At 43.2% G+C, this 15,370-nt stretch overlaps 1 protein-coding gene across 3 annotated transcripts in view; it reads left to right on the forward strand.

Moving 5' to 3' along the window:
- Nucleotides 1-1,518: 1,518 nt before the first annotated feature.
- Nucleotides 1,519-15,370, forward strand: part of mbip (MAP3K12 binding inhibitory protein 1) — a 57,284-nt gene continuing 43,432 nt past the window's right edge. Inside the window, exons 1-5 of one of the 3 annotated variants that reach the window (XM_078233779.1) lie at nt 1,519-1,857; nt 12,387-12,509; nt 13,951-14,211; nt 14,322-14,418; nt 14,687-14,752. In XM_078233779.1, the coding sequence (XP_078089905.1) occupies nt 1,762-1,857; nt 12,387-12,509; nt 13,951-14,211; nt 14,322-14,418; nt 14,687-14,752 (643 nt within the window). In that variant the 5' untranslated portion in view covers nt 1,519-1,761. The remainder of the gene's footprint in view (nt 1,858-12,386; nt 12,510-13,950; nt 14,212-14,321; nt 14,419-14,686; nt 14,753-15,370) is intronic. The other 2 variants (XM_078233777.1, XM_078233780.1) reach the window with 2 other exon arrangements.

A 15,370-nucleotide genomic window follows, 5' to 3' on the forward strand; every position in this document is an offset into this window, starting at 1 on the left:
CAGGTTTATTTGGTAGCAAAAGCCACACAAGCTTTCGGAGCTCTTAGCCCCTTCTTCAGGTGAGTGGGAATTCTGTTCACAAACAGAGCTTATAAAGACACAGACTCAATTTACATGAATAATGGTTGGAATGCGAATACTTACAACTAATCAAGTCTTTAAGAAACAAAACAATGGGAGTGGAGAGAGCATCAAGACAGGCTAAAAAGATGTGTATTGTCTCCAGACAAGACAGCCAGTGAAACTTTGCAGGTCCACGCAACTGTGGGAGTTACAAATAGTGTGACATGAACCCAATATCCCGGTTGAGGCCGTCCTCGTGTGTGCGGAACTTGGCTATCAGTTTCTGCTCAGCGACTCTGCGCTGTCGTGTGTCGCGAAGGCCGCCTTGGAGAACGCTTACCCGAATATCAGAGGCCGAATGCCCGTGACCGCTGAAGTGCTCCCCAACAGGAAGAGAACAGTCTTGCCTGGTGATTGTCGAGCGGTGTTCATTCATCCGTTGTCGCAGCGTCTGCATAGTTTCCCCAATGTACCATGCCTCGGGACATCCTTTCTTGCAGCGTATCAGGTAGACAACGTTGGCCGAATTGCAAGAGTATGTACCGTGTACCTGGTGGATGGTGTTCTCACGTGAGATGATGGCATCTGTGTCGATGAGGTAACCTCTGCAAGACGTGCCGGATCATCGACACAGATGCCATCATCTCACGTGAGAACACCATCCACCAGGTACACGGTACATACTCTTGCAATTCGGCCAACGTTGTCTACCTGATACGCTGCAAGAAAGGATGTCCCGAGGCATGGTACATTGGGGAAACTATGCAGACGCTGCGACAACGGATGAATGAACACCGCTCGACAATCACCAGGCAAGACTGTTCTCTTCCTGTTGGGGAGCACTTCAGCGGTCACGGGCATTCGGCCTCTGATATTCGGGTAAGCGTTCTCCAAGGCGGCCTTCGCGACACACGACAGCGCAGAGTCGCTGAGCAGAAACTGATAGCCAAGTTCCGCACACACGAGGACGGCCTCAACTGGGATATTGGGTTCATGTCACACTATTTGTAACTCCCACAGTTGCGTGGACCTGCAGAGTTTCACTGGCTGTCTTGTCTGGAGACAATACACATCTTTTTAGCCTGTCTTGATGCTCTCTCCACTCCCATTGTTTTGTTTCTTAAAGACTTGATTAGTTGTAAGTATTCGCATTCCAACCATTATTCATGTAAATTGAGTCTGTGTCTTTATAAGCTCTGTTTGTGAACAGAATTCCCACTCACCTGAAGAAGGGGCGAAGAGCTCCGAAAGCTTGTGTGGCTTTTGCTACCAAATAAACCTGTTGGACTTTAACCTGGTGTTGTTAAACTTCTTACTAATATTTCTTTCCATGGATAGCTGTCTGATTAAAAACCAATCAAAAGTTTTGGGGATATTTTGTTGCATAAATGCAAATTGTTGGTGGAGGAGGGCAATATGTTGGAATAGAAACAGGAAATGCTGCAAACACTCAGCAGGTCAGGAAGCATCTGCAGAGAAAGATGCAGTTTCAGCTTGGTGATCTTTCCTGAGAAGAGAATTAGGTGTAAATTTGTTAAATGTTGAACTGAAATAACTAAAGTTATAATAATACTTATTGAAGAGAACGTACCCGATGTTGGAAACGGGGGAAAAGTGAGTTTTTTGTAGAGAGATGCCCACAGAAGGAGGATAATGTTTCTCTGAGGCAGAGCCAGTGGGAGCTGCCGCCTGGGTGTCATGGCGACGGCGGAGCCCGGAGCAGGCCTAGACCAGGGAGAAATGATCCAGAGCCTGCGCACCCTTCTCACCGCACTCACCCGGTTTCAGCAGCAGGTCTGTCACTGAATTCCGCTTCATTTGATTTGAAAAGTTCCCTTTCTCTTTCTAATATCGGAGCGTGCGGGCCGGGGCTGGAGCCTGGGCCTGGAGTGGAGGGCGGCCCCGGGTTCAGTGGCTGCCCGGGTTGAGGCGCTGGTTTATCGAGCAGCAGCTGCCGGGCTCCTGGGCTTTCAGCATTTGTGCTTTCAACCGCCGGCTGCCAAATACCCAGAGTTAATTTTCGGCAGCTCCAGCACAGAGGATCTGACTTTTTACCTGAAAGGCGGTGTTACCCGTGGGCCGTCAGTCTGGATTAGCGGTTTTAAAATATTTTAAATGTATAATCTTAAAAACAGAAAGCGCTGGAAACAGGCCAGGCAGTTTCTTCGGAAAGGGAAGCAGTGTTGGTGTTTCAGGTGGATAAATAAACAAAATGTGCTTTACAGTAGATTACTGTCCAAAGATGTGCGGGTTAGGTTGATTGGCTGTGCTAAAAATTGCCCTTGGTGTCCTCAGATGCGTAGGTTAGAGGGATTAGTGGGTAAATATGTAGGGATATGGGGGTACGGCCTGTGGGGATTGTGGTCGGTGCAGACTCGATGGGCCAAATGGCCTCTTTCTGTGCTGTAGGGTTTCTATGATTCTCATACCTGTAGAATTGTTGTGGGTCCCTTAAATCATCGACATCAGAGACTTCAAGGCGGTTTATTCCTGAGCCCAACAGCCACCTACTACACAAAAACAGAAAACGCTGGAAAATCTCAGCAGGTGTGGAGGGAGGACCAAGCTAATGTTTCAAGTCTGGATGACTCTCCTTCATCTTCGAAGAGCTATTGATCATCATCTTCGAAGAGTCATCCAGATTTGAAACGTTAGCTCGGTTCTTTCTCCACATCTGCTGAGATTTTCCAGCATTTGTTTTTGTTTCAGATTCCAGCATCTACAGAACTTGCTTTTAGCCAAATACAGCACTTATGTTCGGTCCAAGCCACCCAGGGATAACGCCCGTGCTCCCACCACATGGCCTCTTTTGTCGTTGAGTTCTCACGTGACCACTCAGTCCACATCTTCACTGTTTAATTGGGACAACCAGTGGTGTGAGATGTAACTGTGCGCGGGTGTGAGGTGTAACAGTGTGCGCCACCAAGTACAGACTATTGTGTAACATGTAATTAAACAAACTGACAATGGATAACTATTTACCAATATATATTGAGGTACAGATTAGGCTGTAGCAACTAGTGCACAGCCCATCATGTCTCCTCCTCCTCGCCCCATTTTTCTGTCAGAAGGAAAACTGAAATTCAAAGATCAGTTCTAGGCTAAGTGGTAATATAATCCTGCAATCTTGTGTTTGGTATGCTCGCCAGTGTGATTCCACTGGTTGGTGGTGCTTCTGTGTTCTTCTGTGATCTTGGTCCTGGGGGCAAAACATCATTGCGCTGATGAGGGCAGACCCTGTCATGGTAGATTTCACAGGCTGAGGAGCGCAGTCTGTGCAATCCCATATACATGCTCGTGTTATGCTCAAAGTCCCATGTATGTGTGAAGTTGCAAAATTCAGTGGAGCTGAATTGGCGAGTGTTGTCTGTCCTGAATCTCTGTGGGATGCTGCATATCTCTTTAGTGTCTCTTAAGCTTGATGGTTACTGTTTTACTCATCATGTTTGGCAGGTAGCCAAGTTCAAACCACCTGGAATATGAATCGACTAAAACTAAATGTTGTTTACCATTCCACTCAGATGCCAGCTGCTGTGAATGACCATATGAGGTTCAGGACCTCGTGTAAATACAGCAGTTCCTTTGCTTGATGCAGCCTGAGAGCTTTGTACAATGTGCACCTCATAGAAATCCTACAGTACAGAAAGAGGCCATTCGGCCCATCGAGTCTGCACCGACCACAATCCCACCCAGGCCCTACCCCATATCCCTACATATTTTACCCGCTAATCCCTCTAATCTAGGCATCCCAGGACACTATGGGGCAATTTTAGCATGGCCAATCAATCTAACCTGCACATCTTTGGACTGTGGGAGGAAACCGGAGCACCCGGAGGAAACCCACGCAGACATGAGGAGAATGTGCAAACTCCACACAGACAGTGACCCAAGCCAGGAATCGAACCCAGGTCTCTGGAGCTGTGAAGCAGCAGTGCTAACCACTGTGCTACCGTGCCACCTGGGGATTTCCCTTTCCATAACTGCACACTGGTTGTTTCTTGGCCCTGTATCCAGTACCTTCCAGCCTGGGATGCTCTTTGTGTAATACCTCTGGAGGGCAGTAAGGGCTTCATAGCGCCAGGGATCGATTCCCAGCTTGGCTCACTGTCTGTGCGGAGTTCGCATGTTCTCCCCATGTTTGCGTGGGTTTCCTCCGGGTACTCTGGTTTCCTCCCACAGTCCGAAAGACGTGCTGGGCATGCTAAATTCTCCCTCAGTGTACCCGAACAGGTGCCGGAGTGTGTCGACCAGGGGATTCTCACAGTAACTTCATTGCAGTTTTAATGTAAACCTACTTGTGACACTAATGATTAATAAATAAGTATTAGTCCATCCTGTATGGTTAGTTCACCTCTGATAGCGAAGAATGTGAGGAAGCTCCAGTGGGCATTTTGGCTAGCTCCTCATGATGACGATGCGCAGTTGCCTGCATGTGTGATGTCCGCTTGTGAGGCCTGCTTGATTTCCTGAATTTGATGAGAGGACAACATCTCTATTGTCATAACGTCCACATCTTCCTCATGACCACGGTGGGTAAGAAGGCTCTGGAGAGAGCATAAGCCAAGTACAGCTTCTTGCCATATTTATGGACGGTGCTGAGGTAGTAGCGTTGCAACTTTAGTGTCATGTGTTGTAGTCATGCAGACACAATTTAGAGAGATTTCTTTCAGATCATTATGAGTGTGGTTAGCATTGCTGCCTCACAGCGCCAGGGACCCAGTTCAATTCCGGTCTCGGATCACTGTCTGTGTGGACTTTGCACATTCTCTGTGTGGGTTTCCTCCGGGTGCTGGGGTTTTCTCCCACAGTCAAAAGATGTGTGAGTTAGGTTGATTGGCCATGCTAAATTGACCCTAGTGTCAGGGGAATAGCAGGGTAAATATGTGGGGTTAGGGGAATAGGGCCTGGGTTGGATTGTGGTTGGTGCAGACTCGATGGGCCGAATGACCTGTGTAGGGATTCTGTGATTCTATGAGTGGCTGGTGATCGGTTTCAACAGTTGCAGGACAACCATATATGAAATCATGAAACTTCTGACAGGCAAAGACTAAAGCAAGATGTTCCTTTTTGATCTGACCATATGGAGTCTCAGTGTTAGTGAGGGAACTTGAAGCAAAGGCTATTAGTCTGTCATTCTGGATGCAGAGTGTGCCAAGTCCGTGCTAGGAGGCATCTGCTAATGTACGTATAGATGCTCGAACATCAAAGTATTGTAATACTGGTGGGGTTGAGTGTCTTTTTGAATTTGTTGAAGGCTGCTGTGTGGTTGGTGCTCTTGCCAGCACCATTCAACATCCTGGTGGAGAATTTGACAAAGAGTTTCAGTGACCTCACTGGTCACACAGGATAAACTTAGAAAGATAATTTTTCATACCATGAAAGCGCTATAGAGTGTGCTTGTGTACATGAATGGACATCTGTCATGTAGCCTTGTCTGGATCGGACTTTACACCATTGACTGAGTGAAAGGCTCACACAAGGAACCTGGCTGACCCTGAATCTGCATTTTGCATGGTTAAGCTTTAATTGGATGGTCCTGCTCCTGTCAAGGACAAGTCAAATACGTTTCAGCATTGTGGCAGGGGCGGAAACCTGAATAGAGGCATTCTAACATGGAATTCTGGGAAAGTTGGGAACAAATTTGGGAGGTGACAATGCATTCAAGGACTATGATGAGGAAAGGGAGATTGGAGATGGCATGGTGGGGACTGGGGTTGTTTTTTTGATTGGAAGTTTGACGGAAGATGTAAAGGAAGGAAGAACAAATGAAGATAGAGAATCGTTAACATAGGAGTTACAGGAGTAAGTTGGTGGGTCAACAGTTTAGTGAGAATAGAATCGAGGGAGCAGGGGCTGAGTTTCATGGACAAAGGTGAGCTCAGAGAGGTCATGAGACAAGATAGGAGAGAAACTTGAAAAAAATGTAAGTTCAGAGCTAGGGCAGGGGGAATCTTATTAGAATTTTGGCCAGGTCGGCAAATGGTAGAGAGAGCTGATCAAGGGTCTCGATCTTAATGACAAAAGATCAATGAGATCCTCGCACTTGTTGTGATCATGGAGGGGACAGTGAAGACGGATTTAAAAAGATGGTTTGCAGTAGACTAAAGAGCTGAGGATTATCTTTGCATTTCTAGATGATCCTCGAATAGTAATCAGTTTTGGCATACAAGAGCACGACCTGAAAATGTTTTAAATGGTCTCGCTAGATCTGGCAGGGGGTGGTGAAACCAGTAGTCCACCACTTGCTTGAGAATGAGAAGTTTAAAATTGAGGCATTCTAGGACCAGAAACCTCGATAGGTAAACAAGTATGCAGCGATGTGTAAATGAGAATCGGTGTAATTTTGGCCGAGAGCAACAGAGATTGTAAGCTAATGTTTACGTTGGTTAGTTGTGGCAGTCAATAAATGTGAAAGATACTGTATAACTGCAAGCTCTTTTACTGTGTCCCAATAATACCATGAACTTGTGTAGAGTTGGAAGATAGTCTTGTAAGATTCTCAGAGGTAGGTGACGGAAAAAAGCTGTGTCCCACTTGGATCTTAGTTCTGTTCTCTTCACTGTATAATTCTAACAAAACAGACATTGCTAGCAATTTAAAAGTAAGAAACAGATTCAGGGAGCTAAATTTGATACCCCCCAAAACTATGCATGGGGATTGTGATGCGCTATCAATCTGTGTCCATTGACTGCAATATAGGTAGCACGTGAACTATGCACTGTTTGTTATTTGAGTGATTTCCAGGTCTAGCCAGCACCAAATGCACTGTTATTGGGCTAAGTGCATGAGCAAGGGGGCATCGTGTGTGGCTAGCACCATTTAAATCTGGCCTGTACAGCTTAAATCTAATTACATCTCTTAAAGAGGAGGTGCATTATGGCTGACAATCCTTTAGGAGCTGAATCTGACTTGGAAAAGATTGAAGAATGGCACAAGTAGAATGTGAGAAAATGGTATCCAATATTTTCAGGTACTGTACTGGAGGTCTCGGGCTGGTGCAAAGGAAGAAAAATGACCTGTATCCACAGAGACCAGGAAACCCTCTAGACATACTTTCAGAAGCGAAGTGCTGTAAGTCTTTCAGCAACCTCACACAAATGGCCTTGCCTCACCTCTGGAATTCAGCTTTTTGTTTGGACCAAGGCTATAATGAGGTCTGGAGCTAAGTGGCTTGGCAGAACCCAAACTGAACATCAATGAGCAGGTTATTGTTCGGTAGCACTCTCAACAACACCTTCCATTGTTTTGCTGATGACTGAGAGTGGACTGATGGTTAGTACCTGGCTAAATTGGATTTGTCCTGCCTTTGTGGACAGGACTTACCAAGGCAATTTTCCACTTTATTGTGTAGATACCAGTGTTGCAGCAGTATTGGAGCAGCTTGGATAAGGGTACATCTAGTTCTGGAATACAACAGTTTGGTACTATTGTAAGGATGTTGCAAGGACCCAGAACCTTTTCTGGATCTAGTGAGTGAGTTGCTTCTTGATATAATGAGGAGTGCATCAAGTTGGTTGAAAATGGCATTTGTGATGCTAAAGATCACAGGAGAAGGTTGAGATGGATCATCCACTCAACACTTCTGGTTGAAGATGCTTGCTAATGTTTAAGTCTTGTCTTTTGCACTGATGTGCTGGCCTTGGGCATCATTTGAGGATAGGGATATTTGTGGAGATAACTCCTGCTGTTATTTGTTTAGTTGTCACCCATTATTCATGACTTCGGTTGTGGACTCTCATTAGCTCAGTCTATAGCCTGCTTCTTCTGCTGTATAGCAGATTTGCAGCCCTGTGTTACAGCTTCACCAGGTTGACACTTCACATTTTGTTATGCCTGATGTTGCTCTTCGCTTACTCTTATTTGCCACCAGAGTTATAGATGGTGGAAGGGTTCAGAGGAGTCTGACGTGAATCACCTGCCACAGAATACCGAACTCTGAAATGCTGTTGTAGCCGCTATATTTATATGGCTTTATTTTCTGGTCAGTTGTAACTCTCGGAATGTTGATGGTGTTGGGGAGTGGTGGAGGGAGGTGGCATTCAACATTGTTAATACTATGGAATGGCATGAGGAGGTGGCTAGATTCTCTCTTGGGAATCGTTAACATTTCAAAGAAATCTGAACTTGCAGCAATTAGCAAACAGAATCATGCCACAAAATTTCATATTTTTAAATAAAACAAGCTTTATTGTAGATAAAAAGAAATTAAACAAAGCAAGCACCACTAAAGACTTATGCTATGAACCCAATTCTACCTTTTACTTCACTCCAAGAGCTCCCTTATCATACACAATCTTGAAGGTTCATGTACTTTTCCTGGGACCGGCCCAAGTTATGCCAAAGTCTTCTGGAATTTACTTTAATTCTCCTCAGTAATCCAGCTTTCTCCAAGGTACAAGATTCTATGGGGATCCTTCCATTAGGTTTGGCTAAGGAACTCTCCAATTTTCCTTAAAAACCTTGCAACTGTGGACTGTTCAGCTTCTTGTCCTAACTTTGGACATAGGTAGACTATTTATTCCCAGTTTGCTCTCTCAGCTTTTGTAACTATTCAAGCTGACTGTTTTCTGTAACCAAGCTCTCTTTAAATCTCTTCCTTCAGCTTTGAATGAGGAAAATCTTACAGTTTCTTATCCTCAAAAATTCCAAACTGAGCTTGAATCCCTACCTGGATTTCACACAGTCAACAATAACATTATTATTTTTTCTGCTTAAATACAGACACGACTAACATTCATTTCCTTTGACTCTCCCCACTCAGTGCTGCAGTATGCATTGGGCCAAATCTGCAACTGCCTCTGTCCATTCCAAAACTGAACTGTTTGATTCTGTCAGCAAACACACAGATAAATTAAATAAAAGAACCTTCTAACTAACACTCCACCTTGAATCACTATCTATATGACAATGTGGCACATTTTGGGATGCTTCAAACAGAAATGCAGTTGAATTATTCTATCTTATACAAAGCTCTGATTCTGTACCCCCATAAATAATTTATATTTTTCTATATCTTTATATAGTTTATATAATTTATATTTTTCTATATCTTCTGGCTCCATTACAAGCTTAGAGATGGATGGATCATGCATTGTTCAAGTTTCTTCCATGATCAAATCTGACCTTATAAGATAAACACAAGTTTGATTTTAACTGTAAACTCCAAGCTTGTTTGAATTGCATTTACGTCAGGATTATCAGTTTCGCAGTGGGACGTCCCCATTTTCCTACAGTTAAAACTTTAATTCCTAAAACTGGAAGTTATATTCTAAAACATATGATGGAACAGATTTTCACAACACAAGCCTCACACCCACCTCTCACAGTCCACACAGTTTTCAACTATGACAGCCACATCAGCCAAAGAAAGTGCACAACACTCACTGAAACATGTCTCTCTTTCTGCCTCTCTCGCTCGCTTGTTTTCTGCATCTCTGCCTCTCTTACTCTCTTTCTGTGTTTCTATCTCTCTATCTTTCTGTCTGTGTCTCTCCTTCTGTCTTGCAGGACACATTGACATACAATTGGAGGCAGTATGAACTAATCAGAAAGAGACAGGTTTGTCAGCATATCCTAACTCCCATAACCCCTCTTTCCTCCACTATAATCTTACCCTTTCAGATACACAGAAGTACAACCTTGCCAAGCAGTGCAGAGACAGCATGAGGATACAGCATATTCACTTAATTTTACACTTGCAGCTCATGAGAATGTGATGGAAGGCAGGGCTAAAGGTTTTTTTCCTATTCTTTTATGGGATGTGAGCATGCTCCAATGACAGTGAAAGACCAGCGATTATAATTTTAATCAAGATGGTGAGTGACTTGGAGGAGAACCTCCAGACGATAATGTACCAGGGTATCTGCTGCTCTTGTCCTTCTAGATGGTGAAAGTTGTAGGTTTGGAAGATGCTGTCAAAGGAGGCTTGGCGAGTTGCTGCAGTGCATACATTGTATGCACTGCTGCTACTGTGTACCAGTGGCCAAGGGAGTAAATATTTAAGTTGATGATCAAATAAGCTGCTTTGACCTGGAGACTGTCAAGTTTCTTGAGTGTTGCGGGAGCTAAACTCATTGCACTTCTGGCTTGTGCCATGTACATGATGGATGGGCTTTGGAGATTCAAGAGATGAGTTATCTGCTTCAGAGTTCCCAGCCTCTGACCTCCAGTAATGGACACAATATTTATATGGCTGGTCAGTGATAACCCCCAGGAAGAATGCTGATGGCTATGCACAGTGCAATGCTTGTTACATAGGTTAGCTTGCTAGAGAGCCTGGGTTTTCAAGGAGCATGGAGGAGACCTGCATCACCTTGGCTAAAGGTTTGGAGCCATTGTTTGCAGCCTGGAGCTGGTGGCCAAGTCTATCAGTGCACTTGTGGGCCCAGCCATGATGCAGCTCATGTTTGCTGGCATCTCTACTCCCATTGCAGCACAAGCAGCTACCAAAATTGCAACCTCTAAACTGGGCAAGGATGGCATTGCCAGTGGCTGTGAAGATGACTGTGGTGATGAATTTTTATGTATCTGGTTCTTCCCAGGCTGGAGCTGAAGATATTTGTAACATCTTGCTGTTTCCTGTGAACTCTTGCATAAGATGCTCTCTATTCATTGAGAGCCATTCTCTTTAGTCAAAGGGAAACAGTCAAAAGAAGCATATGGCCAGCTTTTCTCAGATTTAATAGGCTCCCCCAAAGTGCAGGATGCCACTGACCATGTACGTATCTCTTTGTAGGTAATGCACACCAACTCTGCCCCAAATTGCAACTGCAAAGGATTCCACTCCCTCCATACAAAGCTGATGTGTCACCATCTGCAAAGACTCATGCAGGGCAATGCCTAATAGTAGTCATGAAGCCTTCATTCTGCAGCAACCCACTGACATCGGCCATCACAGCAGGTGATGCTTTAGCATACGTATGCTAATGCCCTCATCAATATGATATCTGGTGTGACATGGCACAAAGTTGTGCATGCCATTTTGGATAACAATGTGAGCTGTAGTGCCCAAATAACGGCAGTATTCACCTGAATTTTGTGTCGCCTGTCTCTTATTAACCAATTGCATCATGTAAAACCGAAGTTATGTCTGAAGGATTAAGGGCTCAATCGGGAAAGATGTGGCATCTAGAATACGGCACGGTAGCACAGTGGTTAGCACTGCTGCTTCACAGCTCCAGGGTCCCGGGTTCGATTCCCGGCTCGGGTCACTGTCTGTGTGGAGTTTGCACATTCTCCTCGTGTCTGCGTGGGTTTCCTCCGGGTGCTCCGGTTTCCTCCCACAGTCCAAAGATGTGCGGGTTAGGTTGATTGGCCAGGTTAAAAATTGTCCCTGAGATGTGTAGTTAGAGGGATTAGCGGGTAAATATGTGGAGGTAGGGCCTGGGTGGGATTGTGGTCGGTGCAGACTCGATGGGCCTAATGGCCTCCTTCTGCACTGTAGGGTTTCTATGATTTCTATGATTCTATGATAACATGGTATCTAGGAGTGGGATTTTCCGGTCCTTCCCACCAATAGGATCTTCGGGCCCCATCGAAGTCAATGGACTTTTGGCTGGCTCGCCACACTGGGGCTGGAAAATCCCGGCCCAGAAATTGGGAACATTTAATTGGGCTTGTTCCTGCTATTAGTAGGGAAAGAGATAGCGTTGCAGGTTGTCACCTTGTGTGGAGTGATAAGAGCTATCCGATGGATTCAGTAATAATATTATTCTGCCATTGCATTTAAGCTGCCAGCAGTGCAGAATTAAGGAATATATTTAAAATATGCATATATAATATCTCAAAATGGACTGGTGTTATATCAAAACATGCACACCACATGAGCCTAATCTACCATTGATACTGCCACAAGTAAGTCATTTACAAAGAAATATTAATGTTCACGAGTATCCTAGTGTTTGTAATATTCCCTAGTGTAGGGCCTGTAATAAAGTCATTGAGTATATGGATAACTAATCGCAGTACCAATAACATTGCTATCTGCAGAAAAGGAACGGGGGAAAATTGTTGAAATTTTGTGGAATGCTGCAGCAAAAGCAATTTAAGGGGTGGAAGATGCAAAAGTAATGGTTGAGTCCTATCTGGAAATTCTGTACAATACCTTGGGTCCAGACAATTGTAGCAGCATCAGCATTTATAGTGCTATCAGTGCTGGCAAATTGAAATGTGCAATGACTTTGATCATTTGAATATGTAGAGCAATGTGTTGATGTCAATTAAATCTGCTCTCATTAGCTAGCTCGATTTACATGACTTATAAGTCAGTTGCAATTTGATGTTGGAAACAGTGATTTTAATGTTTTATGATTTTTTTCTTGAAGCTGAATATTGGAGATGATGTTCTAAACATTACTATTGATCTATGCAAGCTTCAGAGTCCGCCAGCACACCTTAACCCAGAACTCCTTAACAGCTTGCTCCAACAGCATATACTCGATTTGCAGGTAAGTGTAAATATTTTTATTTTAAGATGTGTTTTCTATATTTTATATATGGATAGCTAGATGCAATTAAATTAAGTTAAATTTAACAGTGCAGGTTACATCACTAAACCACAATAATATAGCTCAAGAAATTTACTATTGACAGATACCTGGAAATAAATAGATGGGCAGTACTCATGTATAGTGTATGACACAGGCCAGAGCATGGGGTGGTTGTTGATGATGGAATGGTCATAGGGCCCCATCTGACGTACAGCTGGAGTGGTATTGCTAATGATGGACAGAAGCAAAATGTAAAATCTGAGGGTGAGTGCAGAGACCTTCCTGGGTTGAGGCTGGAAGCAGAGGTTTGTGACATCAGCAGCCATTATATAATTACTCATCAAAGTGGTGCATTGCAAGCTGTTCTGTCTTCATCTGTTCACCATCCTGAACAGATAATCATTGAATGAAAGCCTGAGATTTGGAAGAAAATTTTCTGGCAGATGTTATTTAAAGGTAAACAGACGCTGCTGAAGTTTTGCTTCTTCTACTGATCAATAGCAAATGGTGTCAGTTGAACATTTTATTTCGAGTTGTGCTGTTCAGCGACTTGTGCCTCTGGAGTTCTTGGTAACTGCTGGTCTGACTATCATGTGCACAAACCCATTCAAGGCAGTTGTCTAATGAATGTTTTCTGGGGGAATGTTGAGAAGAGCAGTGTCTCTTGGGAGTTACATTGACTCCAAGATGATACACTAGCTACAGATGTATGGAACAGTGCTGGCAGATTTTGTATTCCTGCCCCAAGCCTTTTGGATCTGCACTATTGCAAGGCATTGTTAAAGATTTAAACAGCTAATCTGGCTCACTGGAGGAGAAAACCCATTACCAGGATTGGGATTTTTCTCACACTGCTCCAAATAAGCCTGAGAAAAACAGTGTCCCTTGGGTAGGGAGATTTGGCTATAGAAGATGATGGATTAGCCATTGGAAAGTATGTAGGGTAATGAGGATAGGGCGGGGGAGAATACCTGGGTAAGATACTCAGTCAGAGACTCAGTGCAGACTTGATAGGCCGAATGGCCTCTTCTGCACTGTAGGGATTCAATGATTCTAAGCAGTAGAAAGCATATTGGTGATTTGAGCTGTGAAGTAGTTCTAGTTCTGGCTGCTTAAACAGAATTCTTTGAGCTTTGGCACAACCACTTACACATAAGCTTTAATTTTGGGTCATTCGGATGTATCCTTGTAGGGCAAGAACGTGTACAGCGCCGATTGAGCAACAGAAATTCGATACATTTCTCAGCTTATTATAAAGTGATGAAATTCTGACATGCTAAGACATCCCAGCTGAACAAACAGCTTTAAATTTAGCTGCTGAAATTTAAACTGTAACTGATTTTCATTAATTGCATTACAACTGCTCAGTTCAAATAGTTTAGTAATATTTTATTGTTAGTGTGTTTCAGACAAGTTGAAATTATCAATGAAAAATGACACATCTGGGACCAGAATTACAGGAGAGACGACTCTGCCTACAAAACCTGATAATTATTCAAATTCACCAAATACTGATGGTCATAAGCAAATTTCAAATCAAACAATTGGCCTAAAATCAAAAATGTCCCTAAGTGATGCACAAAACAAGCCCGAAGGACAAGATCAACCTACCATCCAAACTGAAACAGAACTGGTTCAGATCAAGGCAAGCAGAGATGAAGTAAGAGTTAACTACATTTTCCACAAAGTCCAGTGGTATATTGTGGAGATTGTTTGTTTGTTTTATTTTACCTGAATAGGTGAAACTGTTTTCCATTATTTGTGTCTCAGATTGAAAGAAGAATTTTAGCATTTATGGAGAGAAAACAGGCAGAGATCAATGAAAACAACATCCGTGAATTCTGTAACGTTATTAATTGTAATCAAGGTTAGTTTCAAATTAATGAAAGCTACTTTGATGTTACACTTTTTGAAACACTCACACAGAAATGCCATAATAGATTAAATGCTAACTTGTGTGGATAGATTAGTCTGTTTGCTTGATTCTTCTTTACCATGCAGTTGGTCCTAATTTAAATTAGAAGATTATGCTTTTGAGTCAACTTTTCTACCTATTTCATTTACTTTGAAAAGTATTTTTTGCCATTTTGGCTTTTTATGCTTGATCTCAGTCAAACAAATCTGTGTTTAACCAGATAACAGCTGTGCTAGAACAGATGCCGTCTTCACGCCACACCCCGGTTTCAAAAGTCATATAAAAGGTACACCGATTTTATATTTTATAGTGCTACTTTATTTTTTTCCAATAACCCATTGAAGCTGAAGATTTATGTTAGTTCATCCATCAGCATAAGAAAGTTGAAATGTAATTTTGGTTTGATATAAATGTATATGCACTTAAAAAGACTCTGGGCTTTGTTGAACTTTATGACTACCTCTGTATATTTCATCATTGCAGTTGAAATTTTGAGGTCTTCACTCCAAAACTTATTTTTAAAAGTAGCAGATTTTGTTGCAGTTTTGTAATTGTTATTGTATTTTGAGTACAGCTGTCACCATTGACTTCTCCCTTGTATGTAATAGGTTGACTAGAACAATGTGGTAAAATATAAAGTTAGCATTTGTTTGTCACTTCTGAGTGTACTTGTGTAGAATTGCATAGAATATGTAGCACAGTGATGGGCTACTGACCCATGCTGGTGTTTATGCTCCAGAGGGGTCTCCTCCCACAATCATAGAATAGAATCAAAGAATCCCTACAGTGCAGAATGTACCTAACCTGCACATCTTTGGACTGTGGGAGGAAACCGGGGCACCTGGAAGAAACCCACACAGAAAGAACATGCAAACTCCACACTGACAGTCACCCAAGGCTGGGA

The sequence above is a fragment of the Mustelus asterias genome, chromosome 18 (assembly GCF_964213995.1).
Source record: "Mustelus asterias chromosome 18, sMusAst1.hap1.1, whole genome shotgun sequence".
NCBI lineage: Eukaryota > Metazoa > Chordata > Chondrichthyes > Carcharhiniformes > Triakidae > Mustelus > Mustelus asterias.